Consider the following 27,790-nt stretch of genomic DNA (forward strand, 5'->3'; position numbering starts at 1 on the left):
TAACTGTATCCTAGAACTAGAACGGTAGTGACTGTCACTCAACCATTTGATCTCATTTTCCTTTACCAATTGTTTACAAGAAGTGTCGATAAGTGTTCACTCGGCCATCTAGAAAGAATGTTAACTAAGAAGCCGTTCATAAAAATACAAAATTTAAAAATAAAATGTTGAGAAACTATTTATAATCTCCTAAGGGTCTTCCCTATTAGCACGTCATACAAATCTTTCGGACCGGCGATCATAGCCTGGAAGACATAGCTTGACACAAACATATTTAATATTTATAGATGTTATTTATTATGTTCTCATTTTCTATTTCAGATACAGAAAACAGAATCAATTATTCGTAGTCTTGCGATGTGAGATTAGTGACTACATTGGCAAGGAATGAACCCAAAATACTTTGTGATTATATGCTGCATCAATATCCTATTTTTAATCTTATTAACTTTGTAAGTTGTTCTACTAACTGTTTAGATAGGTTTGTATAGTAGCCAAAGCCTTAGCTCATGTCTCCCGCTGGCTGTGAGGGAAATTAACCAAAACAATGCCTTGTAACCGGAACAATATTTAACCATTTTCACGTTCTAATGGGCGGCGGTTCAATTCCCTGAACATGATATTTGTTTCGCAATATCATCCCAAGACCTTTTTATAAAGTGGGTGTGGTGGCTGAGTAGCAAAGCGCTTGGTTTCCAAAACAAGATGTCCCGGGCTCGAAACTCGGTGAAGGCTGGGGTTTTCATTTTCAGTCCACCCAAACAAAACTGAGTACCTGACATTATTTGTGGAAAGTAAGTACAGTTGGTCGTTGTGCTGGCCACATGACACCTTCGTTGACCGTCGGTCATAGAAACAGGTGATCTTTACACCATCTGCACCATTGATTGCAAGTCCTGAAAGTGGTACTATTATTTTATTTACGTTTTTATAAAGCCGACATACAAATGTTGAATAGAACAGAATTATACTTCCGATTGAAGCAAATAATGAACATTATTATGTCATTCTTTGCTTGTAAGTAGACCAAAAGACTACAGTATGAAATGTAAAGCCTGTAGCAATTGAAGCACTAAATTTATTTCCTTCTTACTTTCTTACAGTGTCGTCACTATGCACACGTGTCTTCATTTCGTTATTTCTTTCAGAAAAGGAGATAAAAATTTGTTTTATTGCGTCTACACCAAAAAAAAAGAACGAATAAGATTACACGAACTCATAGGCGACCCCCACCAGATCCGCCAAAGGACAAGGAATTTTCATACTATGGTTTTGTTTAAATTATCTGAAGTAATACTATTTCAAAGAATTATTTAGCATTGTTAATTCACTTTACAACAAACTGGACCAGATATCGATAATGAGATTTCTAGATCTCTTGTCAAGAAAACTAAATGCATAATAGATTTTGGATAATTCTTTGGCGTTGTCTTATGTTTAAAAAAAAATTCTGACCACAAAAAACAAACCGCGGCCATCATGCTCAACAACGTTAAGACTTGGGGAAATTCTCAATGTGGCCATGACCGGATAATTATAAAAATCTCCCAAGTCATGGCCTATGTATTTGTTAAAGTCAAATCTGAGTAAAATGTGTGCTAACTATTCACACGTAGATTTTGCTATTCATCAAATAGTAATTCATATCCGACCAGATGATTCAACTCTCTCCTAAAACATTGAACACATCTGTAAATATTTGATTCCATGGCATTCTTACTGTTAACGTAACACGTCTGTACATTTACCTAGTTTTAATATCCTACAGTTATGTTTGTACAATACGACTTCCTTTTTAGCGGCCCCCGAAAGGGGAAAAGACGCTATTAGTTTTGTGTGGCCTGTCTGTCCGTCTGTCTGTCCGTCCGTCCCGTTTCGATCTCGTAAACTAGAAAAGATAGGGAAAATCCGACATTAATTTAAAAGCAATCAAAGCTCTGATGCAACGGCTTCTTTTTTCTTTTCTGAAAGCGAAAAATCTAATTTTTTAAATCACTTATGCAAGCAGTTTTTTCATAAAAATACACAATTTTTCAACTATTCACTATTAATAGTAACAAACACTTGAGGCTCTTTATTAGGGGAGACTACTATTTACCATATTTTTAACACTGTTTGTTTTTATATTTTTATTGTTAAGTTATGTAATTTCTGTTATTCTAAATACTATACTTACGCACAAAAAATGTATGCATATAAGTCAGACATAATTTAAAAATACAATTAATAAGTAGTTTTTCACATTATCGCGTAAACTACAATTCCTATAATTGCAAGGTACACCTAACCAAAGAAAAAAAGATTTTTTTTAAGGAGATATATTATTCTTAAGGAATAAGAGATTGGCTCTTTACGAAACAATTAGATCAATTAGATATTCATTATTAGACATCAGTTAGGCCAGGTTCACATCTAACTTCACATTTACTTTCACCTATCCTTTGGTCTGCTGGACCGCTGGGGCACCACACTACATCCGTTAACCTTTTTCTCCATTATTTTCTGTCATTTGTCTTTGATAGAATTTCATTCTGATAATATTGAAACCTACCTTTTTAGCTGCCTGGGTGGACCACTTCGGGTGCCGATTTTCAGTTTCTGTTTCCACACAGACTGTCTTTGTATCCTTGTTTATTCTTCTTCTTCGTTCTCATTGTTATGTTAGAGTGTTCATATGACTAGACCAATACATGAGATGAACTGCGCAGTGGTTTCCAAATCATGGAGCTCTCCATACAGTTTTCTTTCTATAGAATTTTTTACCTTTCAAACTTTTATGTCCGAGATTTCCTACACATTGCAGACGATATTTCCCCATATGCTCTTTTCATGTGAATTATTTGTTCTTGGAAAACATTGATTTCCTGTACAAGGGACTAAGTGTGTCGGAAATGTCCATGTGTCTATTGCAACTCCGTCACACGATGGGGCCTGCTGTCCTCAGGATGTCACTTTAGTAAAATTTGAGACTTTGTCCAAGCTACTTAAATTTGAATATGTTTTTTTGGTGTTAACGCTCATTATATAATATTAATTAACCTTCCTTTTCCCCCTCCAACACACAATATGTGTGCACTATTCAAATATTTCCAGTATTGTGATTCCCTGTGGCTGGTGAATATTGACTTCATTGAACGTCATTATGTTACCATATCAGTACTTTTGAAAAATATATGCACCATGTGCAGGGCATTTGTCCTTTGACCCTGTTCTTAAATTAAGTTCCAATAACTCTGATCATCTTCCTTATTAATCTATCAATCTGATCTGGAGATATTATGTTTCTTATTTCCCTTGACTACATTTATTAATCATGTACAAAATCTTTCTCAATCAATACAATCTTTTATTATTTTGTTATCTCCCCTGATAACGGTCTCCTACTGTACCTAAAGCCCAATATCTGCGGCTCCACCTTCCAGGTGTCTGCTGTCTACTTCCTAGATCGTATATTTACGAGCCTTCGCTTTAGAAGGTAACATTAGCCACCCTTATTCCTTTACCAGCTAGAGACGACCAGCCCAGAGCCGGTCTTACATATACAACGCAGACGAGCCCATTTAACAACTCACCAGAAGCAACAAGATATACAGTTGAGATAATAGGGACAATCTTTCATGGTAGCACACATACAATCGATAATTATAAATACTCTTTCCAGTTTTATATAACTCTCGAATACTGTAGCATACCCACCCCTTTCCATCTCGTATTATTTCATTAATAAACATTAGTAGATTTGTATAAACACATCTGTTGTTAATTGCCTTCATCTCATCGTTGTGCCTGCATGTACACTAGCTTTAGGTGTACACATCATCTGGAAAAGTCACTCTAATTAGTGCCTATGCCCCCACACTAAGCTCGCTTCAGGAGGACAAAGACAAGTTCTATGAAGACCTTAAAGAAGCCATTGCAAACATTCCTCAAAAAGAACATATGATCCTTCTAGGTGACTTCAATGCCAGAGTAGGATCAGATCACACTACCTGGCCAGACTGTCTTGGGCTTTTTGGAATCGGAAAGATGAATGAGAACGGACAAAGACTGCTTAAATTCTGCACATACCATAAGCTCTGCATTACCAACACATACTTCAGAACAAAACCACAGCACTGTGTCTCATGGAGGCACCCTAGGTCTGGGCACTGGCACCAGCTGGATATGATACTGACACGAAAAAAGGACATTGGAAATATACTGCTGACACGTAGCTACCAAAGCGCGGATTGTGATACTGATCATACTTTAGTGTCCTGCCGGACAAGACTGCTGCCAACTAAGATCCACACATCACAGGGAAAAAGAAAATCACGCCTGAATACTACTAGCACAAAAAATCCAGATCTTTGCACCGAATTTGAGAACAAATTAGAGGAAGCTTTTAAAAACTTCTCTGTGACTGAGGTAGAAAAAAGCTGGACGTTTATGCGTGATACAATCTATCAAACATCATCACTGGTCTTTGGAAACAAAACCAAGAAAAGCGAAGACTGGTTTGAAGCTAGTCTACCAGAAATGGAAACTACCACTACGAACAAGAGAGCAGCCATGCTAATCTACAAGAAGGATCCCACCCCAATAAACTTAAAAAGGCTCAGAGCTGCACGTAACAATGCCCAAAGAGTAGCGAGACAATGTGCTAACAAATACTGGCAGGAGCTATGCAAAGATATTCAATCTTGTGCCGACTGTGGTAACATAAGAGGACTATATGAGGGCATGAGAAAAGCCTTTGGACCTCACACCAGCAAGTGTGCTCCGCTCAAGTCAAAAGATGGCTCAATCATCAGCGATCGTGCGCTGCAAATGGAACGATGGGTTGAACACTATGCAGAACTCTACCAGATTGAAAACGCCATCTCACCAAATGCTGTTTCCAATTTCCCATCACTTCCAGTTTTGACGGAATTAGACGAAACGCCCTCAGTAAAGGAGCTGAGCATTGCCATTGACATGCTTGCACATGGGAAAACACCCGGAGGAGATGGCATTCCTGCTGAAGTAATTCAGGCTGGAAAACAGGCCCTAATCAAACCACTCCATGAACTGCTAAGCTTGTGCTGGGAACAAGGAATGGTCCCCCAGGAATTGAAAGACTCCAACATTGTTACAATTTATAAAAATAAAGGCAACCGCTCTGATTGTAACAATTACAGAGGCATCTCACTGCTTAGCATAGTCGGAAAGGCTTTTGCTAGAGTATTACTAAAGCGATTACAGATCCTGGCAGATCGTTTTTATCCAGAGTCGCAGTGTGGCTTTAGGGCAGGTAGATCTACAACAGATATGATTTTCTCTCTTCGGCAGCTACAGGAGAAGAGCAGAGAACAAAAGCAGCCCCTCTTCATAGCATTTATTGATTTGACCAAGGCCTTTGACCTTGTTAGCAGAAGCGGTCTGTTTGCTGTACTAGAGAGAATCGGCTGCCCAAATAAGTTAAGAAAACTAGTGTCAGCTTTTCACGAAAATATGCAGGGCACCGTTCAGTTTGAAAGTTCTTCCTCCAGGCCATTCTCCATTAAGAGCGGTGTAAAACAAGGATGTGTACTGGCCCCTACACTATTTGGCATCTTCTTCTCAGTCGTACTATCCAGTGCTTTTAAATCCCTGGAAGACGGAATATACATCCATAGCAGATCCGATGGAAGGCTCTTTAACCTGGCACGTCTTAAAGCCCAAACGAAAAGGCGTCGTATCTTGATAAGGGAGCTGCTGTTTGCCGATGACGCGGCACTCGTATCTCACTCACAAGGAGGTCTACAGAAGCTAGTGAACGCCTTAGCAGCTGCTTGTCAAGAGTTTAGCCTTACTATAAGTCTCTCCAAGACCGAAATCCTGGCACAAGACGTCACAGAAATACCTATAATACAAATTGGGAACCACACCCTTTCAGTGGTGCAGGAATTTACCTACTTGGGTTCAACAATTGTCAGTAACCTAGACTAACCTACCACAGCATTGGCAAAACTCTCCAAGCGCGTCTGGGAAAATGGTAAATTGACCACAGCGACCAAATCCTAGTCTACAACGCCTGTGTTGTGAGCACTCTCCTTTATGGCAGTGAGAGCTGGTCAACATACATGAACCAAGAGCACAGATTGAATAGTTTCCACTTACGCTGCCTGAGACGCATAATGGGCATCTCTTGGAGGGACCATGTCTCCAATCAGGAAGTTTTAAGATTGGCCAATATGAACAGCATGTATGCTCTCCTGACACAAAGAAGATTACGCTGGCTCGGACATGTCACCCGCATGCCAGATGGCAGAATCCCGAAAGATATCTTATATGCTGAGCTTGTGGAAGGAGTCAGACCCAAGGGCCGCCCAAGACTAACATATAGAGATGTCTGCAAGCGAGACATGAGAGCCTCAGGCATCAGCGAAAGTATGTGGGAAAACATAGCCAAAGACCGGAGTGCATGGAGACAGACTGTGCATGCTGGGACAACCCTTGCTGAGAACAAAGAATTGAAGCGGCTTTAATCAAGAGGGATAAAAAGAAAGCTGCCCTGTCTGCTAGCCCTAAATCAGAGGCATACACATGTACGAATTGTGGCAAAATCTGCCGTTCTAGAATTGGCTTGATTAGCCACACCAGATTCTGCCCCGTCTCAAGATTAAGCCAAAACCAGTGACTCATTTGGGCGCATCCATTGCCTTTCGAGACAAAAGGAGCCATATATATCATCTCATCGTTGTGCCTGCATGTACACTAGCTTTAGGTGTACACATTTCTCTTAGACTTAACAGCCAGCACACAATAGCATAACACGTTTCACAACAAGCAAAATACAAAAATCCATGTAAAAAAAAAAAAAAAAAGATTATCTAAGGGGAAGAACTCTATCAATAACGTATAACTTTGTTCCCTTATTCGAAATGAAACAAAAACAAAGTAACAATAACTAATTGAATAATTGGTAATTCATTTAGTTTTTTATGTATTGCATAATGAAATAAATATTTACTGAAAGTATCATATAGATCGGATTAAGAGTGTGGGCGAAAAAAGCATTTAAAAAGCAATTATCTAAGGGAACTAAGCCTTACAAATTAAGCCATTTATGTGAATACTGAAAGATTTATTTCCCTTGTTGGTATCAAACTAAATAATTAACTACCAATAATTAAATGATGAAATTATTAGTTTTTGTGTTGATTCATGTGTAGTAGAGAAAGAGTTAAACTGAGAATGGATGTGGGACAAATAACGTGTACACACTTTTGACCAGACAGACAAAAAGACAAACAGAATAATAACAAGAAAACATTTTTAAAATACTTTAAAAAAGACAATTCCTTCTTAATGCAACTTATTGTTTTTCTCTTAAAAAGTAATGAATTAGTTTTAAAAAAAACAATGGAACATTATTTTTATCCCGCCTCTCTCCCACCCCTTTTAGTTCCGAGAAAGAACCCTGGTTAAGCGAATATCTAGATCTAGTACACTATACACAACGACACTGACAAGCACTCAGATCTATACTTACAAGACGATGCGCAAAATGTTCCCGAAAATTTCAAGTACAAAAAAAAACAACAACAAAGGATTATCAAAATTCACTATTCCGACATTACATTAACTTTTTTTTACCAAAAATGGTAGAAGTCTCATTATCTATAATAGGTTGATTAGTTTGTTGTCATGTAAATACAAAATTCTAAATGATTCTTTGAAATTGTATAACGTTAAAAAATGTAAACAAAAAGGTTTCCATTGGCAGATCCGGTGGAGTTTGTGTAATAGCACAAACTATCTGTGTCATCTTTTATATTATTTTCTTTTGTGTGTTAAGGATTTCCTTAGAAACGATGTACGTGTTTCTGTCAATGATCAATGCTTTTAATGATTATCTAAATAATTTTTTTTAAATGTGTGTACTCGTCGCATTCAAATTTTTGTAACCTAAAATTTGTTGCTTGCTGATTTTATTTCTTGTGACAACAATGCGATTTTTTAAAAATCTGGAGAGATTAGTTATAGACTTATCTTTGGTATGACCCCTATGGTTAGAAGACGGGCAAATGACCGTGAATGTATATTATGCCACCTTGAAAATGCTGATAACGAAAAACACATGTATTTGGAATGTCCATTATTCCTTCAAGTTAGAAGTACTGTAATGGACCTATTGGAAGCAAACTGTGGCAATTATGTAAATGTTAACTTCTCTATTATTTTAAACAAGCTGCCAAAACTAAAAAATAAAATGATACATAACTTTAACTTGATTATTGTTTCCGAATACAGGAATCTTGTTTGGGCTACCTGGCTCAAATGTCTACATAATAATAAGGTGTTTGATCCTAATCACTTGGAATTAACATTTAGAAAAATAATGGACTTTAGGGTAGAGAATTATCTAGTTTGATTTTCATATACCTGTATAATGCTCATGTAGTTTTTTCAGAAATAGGGTGTTGGGGGTCAGGGATATCTGATATTGTGTTGATTGTTCTGGAGTAGAGTATACTTGTATCATTTTTCTGTCTTTAGGGGGTTCATTGGTTAGGTAGTATGTCTTTGATATTAAATAATATTTTTATTACTGTCATTATATTTTTAGGTTAATCACTTTTCAATTGTTTATGATTTAATAATTGTGAATTGTGATAACTTACAAATAAAAACATATTTAAAAAAAAAAAAAAGCCCACAAAAGAGGCAAGATGGCCCATAAAAGTGGCATATAAAGCCCAAAAAAGAGGCAAAGAAAAGAGGCATAAAGCCCAAGGATTCCTATGATGATAAAGCTAAAATTGAATAGCGCAAATTCTGAGGTTTCCTAAAAAAAAAAAAAAAAAAAAAAAATAATGCTCTAAACTATATTGGTTAATATCTGCATAATTAAAATGAATTAAATTCCGTTTTAATAAAAAAAAAGTAAAAAAAAAAATAAAAAAAAAAAAAACATAAAATTCGTTTGTTTTTTTTTGCAATGTATTTTTTTGGATAACAAAGTGAAAAAAAAATCTTCTTGTCTACAGTTACAGCACTGAGTTTCAATTTGTAGGAAAGTCGATGAGGTCAGTATCTGTCCACTGTAACATCAATACCAACATTTCACAGGACAGCCCCTCTGTTGCGAGCGATAAGAAACTATCCCAAACTGACACAGACATATCAAACAAACTAGTGTTAACTACCACTACAAGCAAAATGTTCATGAAGAATGACCCGGCCATCAATGAGGGTCAAAGGGAGGAAACTGAAACTCATCCCCAGAGATCCACCTTACCAAAGTGCCCAGCCACACTGGGCAGCGCCTCCAATTCAAGCATGTATCTAACGACAGTGTTTACTGGGCGACTGGGCAATCACTTGTTCATCTACGCCATGCTTTTGGGTGTGGCCAGATCGCAAGACAGAGTGCCATTTATAAGTGACGGTATTGACATCGGACAAGATTTTCAAATCTCATTTATCCAGCCACACATAAACTCTAAGGGGTGAGATTTGATTTAACATTAGTTCTGACGATAAAACATTGATTCTAAAAGGTGCGCTCTAACCAGAGGCGTAGCGAGAGGGGGCAAGGGGCACCATGCCCCGGGCGCCACCCTCCTGGGGGTAGGGGGCGCCACACGCAAAGAGGCAACAAAATTTTTTTTTGTGTAGATATTTTAGTTAGGTAATACATTCTAATGTTATTTGTAGTATATTATTATTAAATATTTTTAATATATAAGCCTATATTTCTTTGTGATGTTCATGAAAAAGTGGGGGGGGGGCGCCTTGCCCCTGGCGAATGTTTTGTTCACTACACCTCTGGTTGTAACATCCGTTCATATAATATGACATTGATTTTATTTTAACTTAAGAACTAATATCAGAACGTTTATTTAAAAATAACAGTTACAGGTACGTATACCATAACAGTTACAGGTACGTATACCATAACAGTTACAGGTACGTATAACGTAACAGTTAAAGGGAAAGTATAACATAACAGTTCTGAAGATAAATTATAACATTGATTCTAAAGAGTATACTATATCATCTGTTCTACTCGCGTCATTGCCAGTAAAACAAAACGTTCCTTTCTAGGAAACAAAAAAGTAATTCCTAATCTTGCTATAACAAATATTTCTTCCGCCCATCTAAAGAATGAGCTATAAATACTTTGCAATAATTCTATTTGAGTTTATGAATTGCGAGGAAATCTTGACATAAAATATCTGACATTTCAACATCGCGTCTTATTGCTACGTCTAGATTGAAGCCTTATAACAAAATGATCATGTATATTATTATATATTATTATTTGCATTGATAAATACATCACTAGATCCCCATGTAGCCGCCAGAAATTGTAACTAATCTTCACACTTATGTCTTTCTATGTATAGTGTCTATATTCTTCAAGTGTATTTCGAAATTATAATTTAAAAGCTCTTTTTAAAATCTATTTTATTACCACAGTTGGCGAGTTATTGAAGAATTCAGAAGCCACACAAAGTTTGTACCAACATTCTTTCACCTTCCAGAAGAGAACTTGACGCTGAGTGGTTCTTTCCAGAGCTGGAAATATTTTCAGCACATCCAAGCAGAGATTCGACGCGAGTTCACCTTCAGCCTCCCGCTACAGGAAAAGGTGCAGACCATCCTCGCAGCTCATCGGAAGAAATTCCTAAACCACGCCGTTGTTGGGATTCACGCTAGACGAGGGGACTTCCTGGAACCAAAAAATATAAAATTAGGCTATGAAGTGCCAAATGGAACCTACTTCGAGAAAGCAATGTCTACAATGAAGACGCTCCTGGGAAAGAAAAACGTGACGTTTTTAGTGGCCAGCGACGATTTGACGTGGTGCCAGGAGAATTTAAATGATAGCAGTGTTAGTATATTGCCACAGGGGGAGCCAAGCTTCCATTTAGCGCTATTGGCTAGCTGCGATCACGTGATAATCTCAGGGGGAACTTTTGGCTGGTGGGCAGCCTGGTTAGCCAACGGAATTACCATCTATTTTAAAAACTACGTACTACCTAATACACAATTAGACAGAGGGTTTGATAAAGACGATTACTATTTGCCAGGATGGATCGGACTTGAAAACTAGATGCCTGCTAATTACAATTTCTGATTTTTTAAACATCTGGAAATGGCAAAGTGAGAGGCCATATTTAATAATTTAATATGACTACATGAATGTCTTTCTCGGAATATTTAAAATGTCCAAATTTTAAATGGTTCTAGAAGTTTTTATAATTGTTGAAAAATGCAAAGGTTGATATTGAACGATTGACGCATAGACTGCAAAGAGGCCCAGGACATCCAGTGTGTGGATTAATGTCTAGAAGAGATATCTAGTGATCTAACAAAGTAATCTTTACAAATACGATGCCGGTACATGCAAAATACCATTGAAACCATGGTTTGCTAATGGATTACATCCCTCGTATCCAGGTAGTGCTATCAGCTTTAATTTAATCTTATGAAGTGTTAACTTGTTTTGTATGACATAATATATATATATATATATATATATATATATATATATATATATACTGTTTAAATAACTAGTCTAATTGTCACCTAATAATAAGTGCTAAGTTTGTTTTCATTGTATAAATAATATATTTTTACAGTTCGAGAAACAACAGCAATTTTCAATTAGAACTAGAAATATCCAAAGAATTCATACAATATATGTGAATCTTTTCTGTGGAATATATCTGATTTTTTCAATCGAAGAAGGTAATTTTAAACAGAGTATAAATACCAGAGGAGACAATCAGAGAGATTGGTTAAAATAAGTTTCAAGTTTCATGTTCAGTCTACTTTTGTAAATCTTTTATTGAAATTAAATTATATTGTGTGTTAATGGTGTGTGTTCAATCTTCGGATGATTTCTACTTGAAGATTAAATTGTTATACTACCTATCAAAGATTCTGTTCTTTCTACTCGGAGAGAAGGATGTTCAGGATAATTTAAACGTTGGGCCAGCAATTTTATATCAACATATTGACCATCAAATTATATTGTAACACTACATTATTACATGTAGAACTTTTAATTGGCAGCTGAAGATCTCACCATAACATCTAATCTGTTGTATTCAACTATACCTGTAACACAAATTATGTATGTTTATAATATTTTTTAGCGGCCGCCGAAAGTGGAAAAGACATTATTAGTTTTTGTGCGAAATGTCTGTCCGTCTGTCCGTCCGTCCCGTTTAGATCTCGTAAACTAGAAAAGATAGTGAAAATCCGACATCACAATATTTTAGACCATTCAAAGTTCTGATGCAAGGGCTACTTTTTTCTTTTTCTGAAAGCGATAAATCTAATTTTTAAAATCAGTTATGCAAGCAGTTTTTTAAAGAGAAAAAGCTAATTAGTATGCATTATAAGTTAGACCTAATTTAAAATGAATAGTAATCTTATAAACTTCATTTTTATGAACTTTTTTTTATTGCGGAAATTATTTTTTTTTTAATTTTTTTGAGGATTCGAATAAGAGATTGAACCTTTTTTAAAACAATTGGATCAATTATAAGACATCAGTTAGGCCTAAGGAGGCGCGTTGGCTTCCGAACTAGGGGTCCGGGTTCAAATCCTGGTGAAGACTGGGATTTTCAACTTTCGAATCTATGGGCGCCTCTGAGTCTACTCAGCTCTAATGGGTACCTGACATTAGTTGGGGAAAAGTATAGGCGGTTGGTCGTTGTGCTGGCTACATGACACCCTCGCTAATCGTAGGCCACAAAAACAGATGAACTTGACATAATCTGTCCTATAGACCACAAGGTCTAAAAGGGGAACTAGTTAGGCCAGGTTCACATCTAACTTTACATTCACTTTCACCTATCCTTTGATCTGCTGGACCGTTGGGGCACTACACAAGATCTAATAAACTTCTTTCTCCATTCTTATCTCTCATTTGTCTTTGATATAATTTCATTTGCATGTTCTTTCTAAAAATATTGAAGCCTGCCTGGATGGACCTTTCGGGGGCCGATTTTGAGTTTGTGTTTCCACACAAACTGTCTTTTGTAACCTTGTTTTTTTTATAAATTTCGAAATATAGATTAGTTGTTTGACTATTTGTTTTAGTTTAATATTTGACTATTTATTTGGATATTTGTTTTCGCTCAATGTTTGACTATTTATTTGGATATCTGTTTTAGTTCAATATTTGACTGTATATTTATTTTGGTTCATTATTTGACTAATTGTTTGGGATATTTGGCTGTTTGTTTTACTATCGGCTTGAATTAGTAAATGACTATGTTGCATTAAATATTATAAGGATGGAATGCCAAATGAGTTTATTCCTTGCTCTGGTGGGGAAATAGGAACTAATCTGTTTCTCAAGAAGACATTTCAATGGCGGCTACAACGAACTTGTATTTGCTTGGAACAACTTTAAACAGAAAGATTGCTTTCATTCAGAGCGTAGGATAAGAGCTTCCATAAACAAAAGGTTTCAAGGGACATAATTACAACTGTAATTACAATCAGCATTTTCAGAAATGAAAGTTTCACATCCTAGCATAGATTTAATTGACTTTTATTTCATGTACTATGTATTTGAACTGCAACATAAAGTACTAACACTTGACTTACAGGTTCAAAGGTTGGAATTGTAACTTGAGGGAAAATAATTCTGTTATTTAACACACCAGAACTAGACATGTATGAACCACAATGATAAGAATTCTTGTTTCTTTAAACATGAAATGATTGTACGCTAATCGCTAAATAGGAATTTAGACTGTTTAGTTAATATAAAAAGGTAAAAAGAAAGTATACTAATAATTACACACACACTAGCGCGTTTAAGTCCAAAAACACTGAGCAACTTTACCTTATTTCTTGGATACTAAGCGACAAAACTAAACGTACGAACAAGGGGCTTAACCTAGTATTAAACGTTTTTCACTAAAAAAAAAGCACTAGATTCTCCCTCTTGTTATTAGTCGAAGAATCACAAGTAATACATACGTAAATATAGAATAAGGCTTGTCTTCGAGTCCAAAGATTAATGAGAAATGCAGTATTTTCCGTAGATACACAGCCCCAGCTGAGACCTACATATTTTTGCCACATCCAGGGCAAGCGTTAGCCATTGTCCACCGGTTGTCGAAATTAGATTTTTCTTTCGCCGTCTACGTCTGTCCTCGGCAGCGGATTTTCATTTGGTCTCAAATGTGTAGCCCGCGGCCTTTGTAAGTGACCTCAAGCAGTCTCGTTCTGAAGCCGCCTGCAGCCAGGTGCTCTCTTCTATGTCAGTTTCAGCTAGTTGGCGCCTAAGCTGGCCTTTAAAGCGTTTCCGTGGGTCACCTCTGTTACATCGACAACCTGTTACAGTCTCGCTTGACATTAACTTTTATTCATTCACCTTGGGTCAAGAGGTGAAAAGCACAAAAAACCTCTGACACATAGAGAGGAAGTAAGAATGACTAAATTCACTTTTGGTCAGTTGGAGTCGTCTTTGGGATGAGAGACAGTACACATATATTTGGTAGCAGTCGTCTCTGGGACTCGAGAGAGTACGGATATTTTAGTATTAGTTTTCTGTACTTGGAGCTGTACACATAGTTTGTTACATGCTGTGATGCTGACAAGATTCAATAATGAAATTTGAGTCTATTTGATACCTCGACGATGCGGATGTAATTATATGTCAGTACATTGGGTTATCTTCGTGTATCTACTATGAAGTTGCAGCATTCTGTTATTATTTAATTAACGTCAATTTTGTCTGTTAAAGTTTGACTTCAGTTAATCTGTATTATTTATGTTTGTTAAGTGCTAAGTGTAGCTCCAAGACGCACGAACCCAGCATTTACAGCATTACACATCAGCTTGTTACACCACCTTTCAAGTATATATATTGTTACGAATCTCACTATCCAGGCTCTCTGCAAACTGCACCTTACACCACCAACTTAAAGAACTTGAAAACTCAGGGCTCCAAAGTAACGTAACACTTTAATAGTGAAATAAATAACAGCCAATACTGTACAATTGGCAAAACGTACAGTATACAAATATCTCTCCGATAACACCGTTCCGCCGTATTAACTCTTGCACTGGCCTCTCCGTCTCGTTCCGGGCTTGCACTAGGTTAAACAGTTCAGGACTGACTTCACACACTAGGCTCGTTGTGTCGGACTCGATCGCAGAACAAGACGCCAGTCGTCTCAACTGTACTTGACAGTACTCCGCACTGAACCGTCGTAATGCTCCGTACAGAACCACACCGCTGAACTGTGCTGTAGTCGACCAGACTGTAGTGAACCGGGCTCTGAACCCCTGCCGTGAACCGTCTTGACTGCGACACCTCCGCTCTTATATAGGGTCCCTACTGGCCTTCTCGAACCGGACAGAACGCCGCTCGACGTTTCTAGGTGGTCAGATGACTACAACTCTCGTGACGCTCCTGAGCTCTGTTCACGACGGCGATCCTTCCCGAACTGTCCTGTTGACACTCGTCTCGGCTGACCGTCGTAACTCGTCACGGTTGACCGCTCGTCTTGCGCTGGCCTGGGGCGATTTGCGTCGGCTGACTACACACACACACCACTACCCCTCTCTGTGCCACCACCAAGTTTATAACAATATATATATACATACATAAACTGTCAAATTTCTAGGAAAATTATAGGAATTGTTTTCAAAATTAATGCCTACATTTTAGATTCACCAAGGAATTTTAAAGATAATGTGCAAAATAAGAGTGGGCGCAATTTATTTATAACGCCATGTAGAAATAGTGTCAACTTGAATGTGAGAATAGTGTATTTGTAAACTCATGTAAGAAATCTCTCAGCTGAATTTGACTTTCCTTCACCGTTTTTGTTTCGAATAATAGAATTTGGGATATTTGTTTGATGTCAAGGGTCGGAAATTTCTACACTTCTAGTTTCGCTTTGACAGTAACATATTTTTCTAAGAACTATCTAGTCTCGTCTTGTATGTTGTTACAAAGGAAAGAAACTCGTAACTACGCGAAGAGGACACAAATTTGATTTTATTGAAAGGTTTGGCTTCAGTGCTTTCATTCATTAGTATTTGCATTTGTTAATCATTGTATTGGATTAATGGATTCAAGTATTTTAAATTGTATTAGAGGATTAGTTTTTTGTTTTATTCTATTGGATTATGGAAGAATACAAAACCAAAATAGTAAATCTTACAAATGAAATATAAATAAAACAAAAAATTGTACAGAAATATTACCACGCCCAGGGAACTAATTCAAACTTTTATCTATTACATATTTTTTGAAGGCATCTTTGGGAATGATTGTGTCAACATTTACTTTAGATATTTTGATTCATGATTTTTTGATATATCTGACACAGTTTAAAAGTAAAGGTTTCATGCGATTGCAGTAAACAGCAAGAAGGTCACAGTCATTGTTGTCAAACAGGTGAGGTAAATCCTGGGAACTAAATTTGATTGGCCAGATATATCGTCTGGAGCAGGCTTGTCTTGAAGTGTGACATGAATACGTTCAATTCTGTAATCATAGAGGTGAGAGATGTTCACCACATATTCACCACGAAGAGATTCAAATTCTGCTTCAGTCATCCCAGTTGTATTTATATAGGCCACTTTTGTCACAGGATCATGGAAGGTAAACTTTGGTTCTTCTCCAACAAGGTCACTTTTGTTTCTAAAGTGAGTCCACCTGAAAACATTTTATGACACAGTTATTACATGCATTTCTAAAAGTAATTAATGTTGTGATAAACGTATTAAGTTAATTTAAATATATAGATATATAATAATAATAATAATAATAATAATAATCTTTATTGTCCGTATGGAAATTTGTCTTACAATTTGTGCATTACACCAAACAAAAAACATTATAACTATAAGAAACCAAAGTGTACATTCACACCAGACGCACTCATAATTTACATGTGACAAAGTTTATACCAGATTGTTCTTATTTAATGATTTGATTGCCAGGGGAACAAAAGAGTGTTTGTGTCTGTTTGTCTTTGCCATCGGTGTCTTGTATCTGTTTTGTGATGGTAAAATCACAAAATCCTGACACAAAGGGTGATTCTTTATTTCGAGGATCATGTTAGCTTTTTTATAGATGTTTGTCTCAAACAACTGCCAAAATGAGGTTTTTTTTTGCCAATGATTTTACCAGCAGCATTTAGGATTCTACAGAGTTTATTTTTATTTTTAATGCTCAGATTGCCATACCAGGAAGTCATATTAAAACTTAAAATATTGCAGATGTGAGCGTGATAAACATAGCCAAGGCCTTTTCGCTAACATTAAACGAGGACAGTTTTCTTAGTAATCGTATATATATATATATATATATATATATATATATATATATATATATATATATATATATATATATATATAGAGAGAGAGAGAGAGAGAGAGAGAGAGATAGCTAGATAGATAGATAGATAGATAGATAGATAGATAGATAGATAGATAGATAGATAGATAGATAGATAGATAGATAGATAGATAGATAGATAGATAGATAGATAGATAGATAGATAGATAGATAGATAGATAGATATAGATATAGATATAGATAAAGAACATATTTTGCCACAAGCAGTGGAGGCATAGCAATGTCCGCTGGTCGATTTAGAGTTTCTTTTCGCTGTCTGCGTCTGTCCTAGACAGCGGATTTTCTTTGGTGTCAGATGTGTATCATGTAGCCTTTGTAAGTGACCTCCAGCTAACTCGTTCTGAAGCCGCATGCAACCAGATGCTCTCTTCTATGCCAATTAAAGCATGTTGGCGCCTAAGCTAGTCTATAAAGCGTTTCCGTGGGGCACCTAACGTCAACCACCCTTCAGGTTAGCAAACAAAATATACACCGGCTACGCCAGTTGATTGTTTTTCTCATGCTTTTATATTGTGTGTTATGGGTGGAACATCCCCCTGTTTTTTAATTTTTTTTAAATACAAGGGACACTGTCACAGGTCTTCTTCTTTCTTGATCGTTGAAGGTGCTAGAATGTGTTAAAGTTGTTCTTGTTGAAGACTCTTTCTAGGGATGTCAGATGTTACAGAAGTTACTGTGACATGCCTGTGATTCTATAGATGTATATCTCTATATCTAAATGTTATCTTAGAGATTCAATGAATGAAGATCCTTTCTAAATCAAATACAGAACTTTAATTTATCTTTAATTTATCACCGAGAATCATTAAACATATAGTACAGTATTTAACCGTATTTAACAATAGTAAACTGTATCAGATGAATAACTTCATACATAGTTCAATAATGAATATATTCACTTTTCTACTAGATCTAATAAAAGTACAAAACTTGTCTCTGTTGATTCTAACTCAAAACTAAAAATACATCTTATATCTACAAGATTTTCATACCAGACTGACTTCTCGATGGTGCCTTTTTTTCTAACTTCCGGTTCAACACTTGGCTTAACTAATGAAATCATTTTCTACAACCAATCAAATACTTTTCTATCAAGTGTCATACGCGTGCTACGTCATTGGGAATTCCAAGGTTGACCTTAACCTAGACTTGAGTTTATCAAATCTAAAAAGAAGAGAAATAAAAGAACTCACTTGTAAATGAGTTGTTGGGATATGTCAGTTTTTGCTAGGACTGTCAAGTCTATAGAGTTTCCGTAAGCTACCTCTTGATTTACGTTGATTGGCTGGGTTAGCTCAATAGACACTGGAGAATGTTTTTAAATTAAAATGTAAAAAAAATGTTATAAATATATGAGAGAGAGGTAGATAGATAGATAGATAGATAGATAGATAAATAGATAGAGAGATAGATAGATAGATAGATAGATAGATAGATAGATAGATAGATAGATAGATAGATAGATAGATAGATAGATAGATAGATAGATAGATAGATAGATAGATAGATAGATAGATAGATAGATAGTTAGGTGGTACTGTCGCTGACAATAGAAAATACAAAGAGAACAGAAGGCGCCTCAACTAGTTAAAAAGGCAAGATGGGCTCATTTACCCTTGGTTGGCCACCCACCTTAGAGAGAAGGAAAAGCTAAACCTCAACTCCCTTGAGCAAGTGACCCTTTGTTAGCTGCAGCACTGGCAAAAAGTCACTGATGACAAACGGTATCGGCTATTCGCAGGTTGTTCGGACACATCGGCTGCGTGGATAGGGGAAGACTTCTAGGTAGCCGACATAGCTCCAACCATTGTCATATTAGGTATTTTATATGTATTGTTATAAACCTGGTGGTGGCACAGATGGGGGTAGTGGTGTGAGTGTAGTCAGCAGACGCAAATCGCCCCAGGCCAGCGCTAGACGAGCGGTCAACCGTGACGAGCTACGACGGTCAGCCGAGACGAGTGTCAACACGAAGGTTCGGGAAGGATCTACGTCGTGAACAGAGCTTAGGGGCGTCACGAGAGTTGTAGTCATCTGACCACCTAGAAATGTCGAGCGGCGTTCTGTCCGGTTCGAGAAGGCCAGTAAGGACCCTATATAAGAGCGGAGGTGTCGCAGTCAAGACGGTGGAGAAAAGGGGCTCAATACAGCGAGGTTCAGAAAAGGGGTTCACGACAGAAGGTTCACTATAGCACAGTTCAGCGGTGTGGTTCTGTACGGAGCATTACGACGGTTCAGTGCGGAGTACTGTCAAGTACAGTTGAGACGACTGGCGTCTTGATCTTGGTCTGCGATTGAGTCCGACACAACGAGCCGTATTATATAAGATAAGAAGATAAGATAAGAGCCTAGTGTGTGAAGTCAGTCCTGAACTGTTGAACCCAGTGCAAGCCAGGAACGAGACGGAGAGGCCAGTGCAAGAGTTGATACGGCGGAACGGTGTTACCGGAGAGATATTTGTACAGTGTACGTGTCGCCAATTGTACAGTATTGGCTGTTATTTATTCAACTATTAAAGTGTTACGTTACTTTGGAGCCCTGAGTTGTCAAGTTCTTTAAGTTGGTGGTGTAAGGTGCAGTTTGCAGAGAGCCTGGATAGTGAGATTTGTAACAGTATGTTAGTGTTGGAAATCCATTACAATGACCCTAATCCTAAAGTACTGCCAGGAAACATTTGATTAGTCGAAGAGATAATAGACTCTCACTTTCATAAGATAAAACTATTTCATTCTTCGATGAGAGATCATGAAAATATTAAACACACACTATACATCAAACACAGAAGCAATTTATGATTCAAATTCAATACTTCTCAAAAGGAAATTGAATATTGAGCTTCAAACTTATGAACTGACTCAACTGATTAATGGGCCCCTGACATAATCTCCCTTTATAAAGGTTTTCAAATCGAAAGTAGAATAACATTGACATTTTTCAGTTTTATTTAACTCCCTTTTTTTTCACCTTCACCTCCAGCTGTCCCTTTGTCCAGTGTTTCCCAAACTGTGTTACGTGGAACGGTTAAACCATAGTTTTAAGTGAGACCTGAATAAGTGTTGCAGAAACTACTGGAATAATTAACTAGTAGGCCACCAAGTTAATTTATCTCTCTAAAAATAAGCAAAATGTTTGGTAAATACGCCGAAAATCCTTTTACATGATTGCCATTCTTTTCGAATCTAAAATCTCCCAGAAACCAATGTATTAATAAACTTTGATTTTACTTCTCTTGAGACTTTGACGCGTAAATTAAGCGAAATGGCTAATTTCCAGGCTTAACAATCATTTTTTATGACAAAGCATAGTTGCAACATGTAGTGAATATTTATATTTATTTATAATAATGTCATGTTAAAATAATCCTTGCTAATAATTCATTGCTAAGGTACATTCCATCTCATTATCATCTAATATATAAAGTAGAATGTGAGGCATATGTATGTATGTCCCCGTATAGAAATCAAAACCGTTTCACCGATCTTGATAAAACTTGACAGAAATGTTTCTTGGGTAGGCTACTAACTTAGACCGTAGTGTATGTATTGTAGCCCTAAAACCAACTTAAGACCCTCAAAAAAAATCTGCCCAACTCTATAAAAGTATTGTATCTTATAAATCTAGGCCATGTTTACATGCTGTGTCTAAATGATGAGACAAGACCGAGAGGTCACGCATGCGCAGCAGAGATGAAAATCTCTAGATCTAAATTAGCTATCATTCAAGAAAACATCATTTTGTTATTTTACAAATAAAAATTAGAGATGAGAAACGAACCAAACCCGAACCGAACGAACCGAACTCGAACCTCACTTATGACCGAACCGAACCCGAACTTTGAAACTGCTTGGTACGAACCGAACCGAACGAACCCTCCTTTTCTTCACCGATTCACATGATTCCATTATACTTTGAAAACTTGGGAGGGGGTGGTGATGGTATTTTGAAAAAAAAAGCGGCGCGCTTTGATACCCATGGGTTTTTCCGTACGTGCCGACTCTCCCCTAACCTTGAATTTTCGCGGGCTGTTAGCAATATTGGTTTTGAGTCGAATAGGCGCCCTCTAATTAGATCTAGATCTAGATTCAAGTTCCTAGTAAGTAGAAAGTTGACATTAAAATATTGTCACTTTTATTTGAGATGGCTAATTAGTTGAGAGTAGAATATTTTTACCGATTAGAGAGTGTAGATATAAATAAGTTCATTTGTGTTCTAGTTTAAAATAAATTTTAATTATCTTCTATTAAGTGATTTATTTTTACAAAATTGTGAAGTATTCTATATTGGAATATTATCAGTGGCGTAGCAAGGGTGGGGGAGGAGGGGGAGAAATGTAAAATCCCCAGGGGCCCCCACTTGAGGGAAGCCCCAAATTATTGTTTTTTACAATAAATATTCAATATTACGCAAAAATGCAGGGGCCCCCAAAGAGGTCCAGCCCCTCCCGGGCCCCCAAATGATGAAAAATTCCTATCTACGCCCCTGAATATTTTTACTATTATTGTGTTTTGCATTATTGATCATCAGTATTTTTAATGTAGCGTTTCTCAAACTTTGGGTCCTCTCCCGTGGGTGGGGATGGTTAGTACCTTGAATTGGGGGATGGGGAGACGCAAATTCATAAAGTCATAAAGTGTGTGTGTGTTTTTTCTGGTGGCGGTAAGAAGAGGTTAAGCGATTGATTGGTGTTTATGCATTAAGGATGATGAAATTAGCATAATGCAAATGTGAAAGGGCAGACAATCTTGAGACATGAAAGAGTAAAGACTTTGTTTTGTGGTGACCTAGATTTTGTTTAAATATCAGTGTATTTCATTAATATTACATCTCTATCTCAAGTTAAATATGTGAATATTGTAATAACAGTTAGGCTATATTGAGTTGTTCACATAAGAACTTTATTTTAAAGTTTATTAAGTTTATATATTATTATAAGGCTTGTCTTCGAGTCCGAAGATTAGATAGGAATGCAGTTTTTCCCATGACTGCGCAGGCCCAGCTGTGACCTACATATTTTGCCACATCCAGGGCAAGCATAACCACTGTTCGCAGGTGGTCGATTTAGTTTTTCTTTTCGCGTCTTCGTTTGTCCACGGCAGCGGGTTTTCTTTTGGTCTCAAATGTGTATCACGCGGCCTTCGGGAGTGAACTCCAACTGATTCGTTCTAAGGCCGCATGCAACCAGCTGCTCTCTTCTATGTCAGCTAAGCGAAGTTGACGCCTAAGCTGGTCTTTGAAGCGTTTCCGTGGGGCGCCTCTGTAACGTCGACCACCTTTTAGCTCACAAAAAAAAAAAGACTGCCTTTGGCATACGTTCGTCTCCCATACGGGATACGTGCCCTGCCCAGCGTAACTGTCGGACTATAAGAAGTCCATCTATACTATCCTTACCGGTAAAAATATAAAACGCCTATATTGGTTCAATTGTACTAGCTGTTTGTAAGCGACAAACCAACGACCAACTAACAAAGAGAGGGGGCATCGAAAAAAAAAGTTTTATTTTTATTGTAACTTATCTGAATATTAGTATAATTACATGTTTAAAAATTAAAATATATTAAGTGGAGATGTCATTTTATCTTCTAATAAGACCTTGTCAACCGAAGACTGCTTTTTGCGAGGCGGGTATGCACAATATGGGTCAAAACGTTTTGAAGAAAACATTTTAAAACATCTCCGCTATTGAGCATTTTTTTTGTCTCAGAATAGTCGAATTTCTTCCGTGTATTGCAATTTATTATAGTGACGACTTATGTGTGAAAAAAAATCCTCGATAGAGACGTCTTTACACGAAGAATATTTGTTTAAAAAGATAAAATAGAAGTACGTTCGCAATATGTAGGCCTATCTAGAATGCCCCTTGCATAATTCTATTGGCCAGGTCTGCCTCTTTATTATTAGATTTAATATGGCCCTCGACTTTTTTTTATTATGATGAATAGTGCGTTCTGAAAGCTTAGCGCCGAGTCACGCCCTGAATAATTAAACCACTTGCCGACTTGAGCGAAAACCTGGCGCATCTTCATTTCTATCTCCATTAAGAAATTTTTACAACGCTTTAAATGTATGTAGGCAACATTATTTTGGCAAAAGTATTGCCCATAGGCCTATTATATATTGCAAAGTATTTGTTTTATGTAAAAATTCAAATAAAAAAGTTTTAACTAATAAATTGCATTAAACCTTATAACTTAATTTTGCTATTACATAATTTCATAACATCGAACCGAGCCGAACCCGAACTTTAGACATGACCGAACCGAACCGAACCCGAACTATACTCGTCATCGAACCGAACCGAACTCGAACTTAAATCTGACCGAACCGAACCGAACCCAAACTTTAAAAGTTGGGTTCGATTCCCATCTCTAATAAAAATACAAATACGTGTCTATTCATTTCATTATTTGATGCACATTAACCTTCAAATTTGAGTTTACAAAACATTTTTACATAAAATCCTTTGCTCTAAATGTAAATAGCTTTAAACATCTTGACATACTTTTCCGTAACTTGCGGCACCATTATATCGCGTAGTGATACGAATGAAATTAACGTCAGAGGTCATAATATAACGTATTATAAATGCATATTTAAACAAATAAACTACTTACATAATACAATTTACTTTCCATTGTGTTTTTAAAGTATTTTACCCTACAACTACCGATTAGGTTTATTTTTATGTCTTTACTTTAATTGATTTTTTTCTTTCAGATTTACTTATGCGCATTTAGACCTGATAACATAGCTACACATATACATTAGACGTGTTCACAACACGCCATTCATCAAGGCACGTTATCTAGGTCAATATTACAGCCTACAGTATCTAGGGAAACACAACCTCAAAGTGACAACAAAGTGTATAATCTTTAACTATAATAGGCTTAAAGTTGTTATTTATTGACCAGAATGCTGTTGCATTGAAATTGTTTAGATTCTAGATCTACATGAAATTAAACTAACAATGTTTGGGTTAGGGTCATATAAACAATTACTTTCACGCGTTCGATTTGATTATAAAATATATTTTATCGCTTTTTGTCACCCCTTCGTGTGTCATGCACATCGCTATGTAAACATACTATGATTGGACAGGCTACATGAGGCTCTATGTGGGGGATATTATATATTCTAATATACAATAATTAGTAAGCTTCTTGGGCCGTTGAATTCACACTTACGATAGTAGGTCTACATCTTTTATAATAATATCTAGAATCTATATCTAAATATATGTAGACCTACAAGCAAATGTTTTTATTTAAAAAAATGGATTTAGGTCGATTAGCTATTTTGATAGCTCCATTAATACTATTTTTTAATTCACGCATTCGCTTTCTTATAGCATTATTATTTCGTTTAATTGTTTCCAATTTTCAAATATATCGACAGTGATACGCACATTAAGACCCGCGGTCCGCAGGTAAATTATGTCTAGTAAATATATATATATATATATTTATTTATATTTATTTATTTATATTTTTTTATATTTGATATGATTTAAAATGTAATTCTAAGTCACTATCACTATTTCACAAGATTTATCTTACCGAAATCCTAACTAAAATAAACAATGCACAGCCTATCATCTATTTCAATGCTGCAAGGCATGTCTATCAGTGATACTAGACTTCAAGGGACTAAAGTATATTTACTTACAAATTACATTAACACATGCTTCGCCCATTTTCTCTCCATTAGAATTAGAGACTATACATAAGACACACAAAATATCATCTGGTTTTTGGGCGGATCTGATTGTAAGAGAATCAGCCTTGACATCAATTTTGCTCTGATCTGAAAAAAAACAAACATTATACACTTCTGACAACACAAAGTGTAAGTAATTTGTTTTCATCGTTTAAAAATAGAAATTTCCCTTTTTTTAATTAAAATAAAATAAAAATTATTTCTACATTGAAGCAAACCATTCTTTAAAACATCTGTATTAATGTGTTCAACATTATAGTTTCATTGTTAAAAAATTAATAGCAAAATTTTATATCAACATTCTTGATCCTCTTACTATATTAGCTTTTATTTTCACGTTTAAGTTTGATTTTAGTCTACCTGGTATTCATTACAATGAGCTTGGAATAACAAAGCGCTTTACAAATTCAGTTATGCAGACAATATATCTATGACAATTATATTCTCAAATTGTTTTTCTAAAGCATTTTGAAGGATAATATTAAATCAATAACACTTAAGAAATATAAATTCAATAATCTCATTGTCGAGCATAGAAAAAGTTATAAAAATGAGTGCCCATATCCTATACTTTTAAGCGAGTAATTCTTGTATGTATGTATGTATATATTATATATATATATATATATATATATATATATATATATATATATATATATATATATATATATATATATATATATATATATAATTTTGTTTCGAAAACGGCTCTAACGATTTTCTTTAAAATTGCAAGGTACGTGAATAATAGTGAGAAAAAGATTCTCAACTCATTGGCCGCATCAATAAAACTCGAGGTCGACCGTTATATCAGTTTGAAAATGTCTCATTATCGAAAAATTAATTTTGGCTTGAATGTTTTATGAATGAAATTTTCTCTGTGACGTCAAAGGTAATAAAAAACTTAACACAGCTGACTTCACCCTACGTCACTCGGCTCACAGCAGTACACTAAGTCATTTCTTTGCAAGCAAGAACAAGTTTTAATGTATCAATTAGCATAATTAAACATTTGAGCACTTTCTTATTGTAGATTGATCTATTATGAAACTGTGTCGATGTATTGTGTTTTCAAGGTTTTATAAATTGTTTACACTTTCATTGAGTACACCCGTAGGTAGCTTTTACTTTGTTGTTATTTTGCTGGTGAATTATTGCAATGTGTTCAAACATCGAAATCTACTGTCCCATACCAAAGCACAGGAAATGGTCATAACACAGCTTCTCTACTCCTTATTTGAACACACTGAACATGCTACCCAGGGCCGGCCCTAATATTTTCGGGGCCCTATGTGAAATAGGATAACAAGTGAAAATTAAAACTTTGAGTTAGAAAAAAAATTGTCGTTGCATTACATTTTGACTAAATGAAAGCTGACAATTCTTTTTTTTTTTTATCGCGAATAGGATTAGCGTTTACCATATTGATTGACACCACAAAATGACAATGTTGTCTATTTTAAGGACATTTTTTATGAGTTTTCAGGAGATTTCAATTAATTTCAGGACATTGCCAGACTGTTAGTATATTTTGCTATTTCAGGAGATTTCCGGGAGCTCCTTGAAAATAAGGAGACAAATGGAACCCTGTTATAAGTTACAGTAGTTTAATTTAAGAATTTACACCTAGAATTAGCGCGGAGCTTATGAGAGTTTGGGGCCCACTGCGGTTGCAAAGGTTGCATTGGCCTAAGGCCGGCCCTGATGATATCCAGCTCGCGGTCAACGAATTTTCATTACGCTGCGGCTTCTTTTGGTTTAATCATAGACCTCTATAAAACGGAAGTTTTTCCAGAAGTCACCCAATAAAATCTACTCAACCCCAAAGATCAACGGGAATAGGCATCCCTTAACGTGGTATAGACAACTTCACGTATCTAGGAACCATAGTATCAAATGATGCATTGCTTTAAAGGGAGGTTGATATGTGATCAGGGTTAGTCGTGCTTTTGGACGTCTCCAAGAGAGATTGTAGCGAAATAAATCGATCCGCCTGCCTACAAAAATCAGTGTCTACCAAACAGATTCTCTCAACGCCTCTTTGTGGATATGAGACATGGGTACTTTATAGAAAGCAACTACGACTTCTTGAACGCCTTCACCAAAGATATTTGCACACCATCATGGACATACGATGGCAAGACCGCACTACAAACAGCGATGTTCTAGCGAACGCCGATATGAACTTCCCGACAGTCACGTTGGGTAGGGCACGTATCCGTATGAGGCTCTAAAATCTGTCAAAGGCTTTTTAGTGAGCTTAAATGTGTACGGCATAACAGAGGTGCTCGAAGGGAAACGCTTCTTTACAATACTAACGCGATGTTTTTAAGTCTCTAAGAGAAAAATGCGCCATTTAAGTTTGTTACAAAGTGTATGTTTTACCCAATAACGTAGATATTTGGTATCACTTGATGTTTTTTACTAAAGCCATAATTGATATATTAATTGCAAAATTAAATTCTGAACGTTACCATTCAGGAAGTTACACTGCAAAGACTTTCTACCAAGACAATAATAGGCCAATAGTTTAAGATTCAATGTGAGATTTGTTTTTCTAGACTACATGGAGACTTTCTATTCAAATCGCCATGTATGGCATGTACGATGTCATTTAGAACTAAAAGAACACAAAAGCAACACTTCAGATTGATAGTCTTCTACCAGATCGCTTATTTTTGTCATTATAAAATTTCGGGTAAATATTTTTCCTTACTA

General features: G+C 36.2%; 2 protein-coding genes and 1 long non-coding RNA gene across 10 annotated transcripts in view; 2 read left to right on the top strand and 1 right to left on the bottom strand.

Moving 5' to 3' along the window:
* LOC106080165 (galactoside alpha-(1,2)-fucosyltransferase 2-like) overlaps window positions 1-13,623 on the top strand; it is a 62,475-nt gene extending 48,852 nt beyond the window's left edge. For 5 of the 6 annotated variants that reach the window (XM_056015065.1, XM_056015061.1, XM_056015064.1 and 2 more), the window contains exons 2-4: window positions 322-452; window positions 8,994-9,455; window positions 10,429-13,623. In XM_056015065.1, coding sequence (XP_055871040.1) covers window positions 388-452; window positions 8,994-9,455; window positions 10,429-11,065 — 1,164 coding nt within the window. In that variant the 5' untranslated portion in view covers window positions 322-387 and the 3' untranslated portion in view covers window positions 11,066-13,623. The remainder of the gene's footprint in view (window positions 1-321; window positions 453-8,993; window positions 9,456-10,428) is intronic. The other variant, XR_008775529.1, reaches the window with a different exon arrangement.
* On the top strand, window positions 459-7,967 carry LOC129923573 (uncharacterized). Its single transcript, XR_008775540.1, has 2 exons — window positions 459-3,807; window positions 6,728-7,967. It is a non-coding gene; the product is annotated as an uncharacterized LOC129923573 (long non-coding RNA).
* Window positions 13,624-15,968: 2,345 nt separating the features above from the next.
* Window positions 15,969-27,790, bottom strand: part of LOC106080164 (neuroglian-like) — a 37,398-nt gene continuing 25,576 nt past the window's right edge. For 2 of the 3 annotated variants that reach the window (XM_056015038.1, XM_056015039.1), the window contains exons 10-12: window positions 25,022-25,159; window positions 18,550-18,661; window positions 15,969-16,651 (exon numbers count right to left, since the gene is read on the bottom strand). In XM_056015038.1, coding sequence (XP_055871013.1) covers window positions 16,339-16,651; window positions 18,550-18,661; window positions 25,022-25,159 — 563 coding nt within the window. In that variant the 3' untranslated portion in view covers window positions 15,969-16,338. The remainder of the gene's footprint in view (window positions 16,652-18,549; window positions 18,662-25,021; window positions 25,160-27,790) is intronic. The other variant, XM_056015040.1, reaches the window with a different exon arrangement.

This window comes from Biomphalaria glabrata, chromosome 17 (genome assembly GCF_947242115.1).
Source record: "Biomphalaria glabrata chromosome 17, xgBioGlab47.1, whole genome shotgun sequence".
NCBI lineage: Eukaryota > Metazoa > Mollusca > Gastropoda > Planorbidae > Biomphalaria > Biomphalaria glabrata.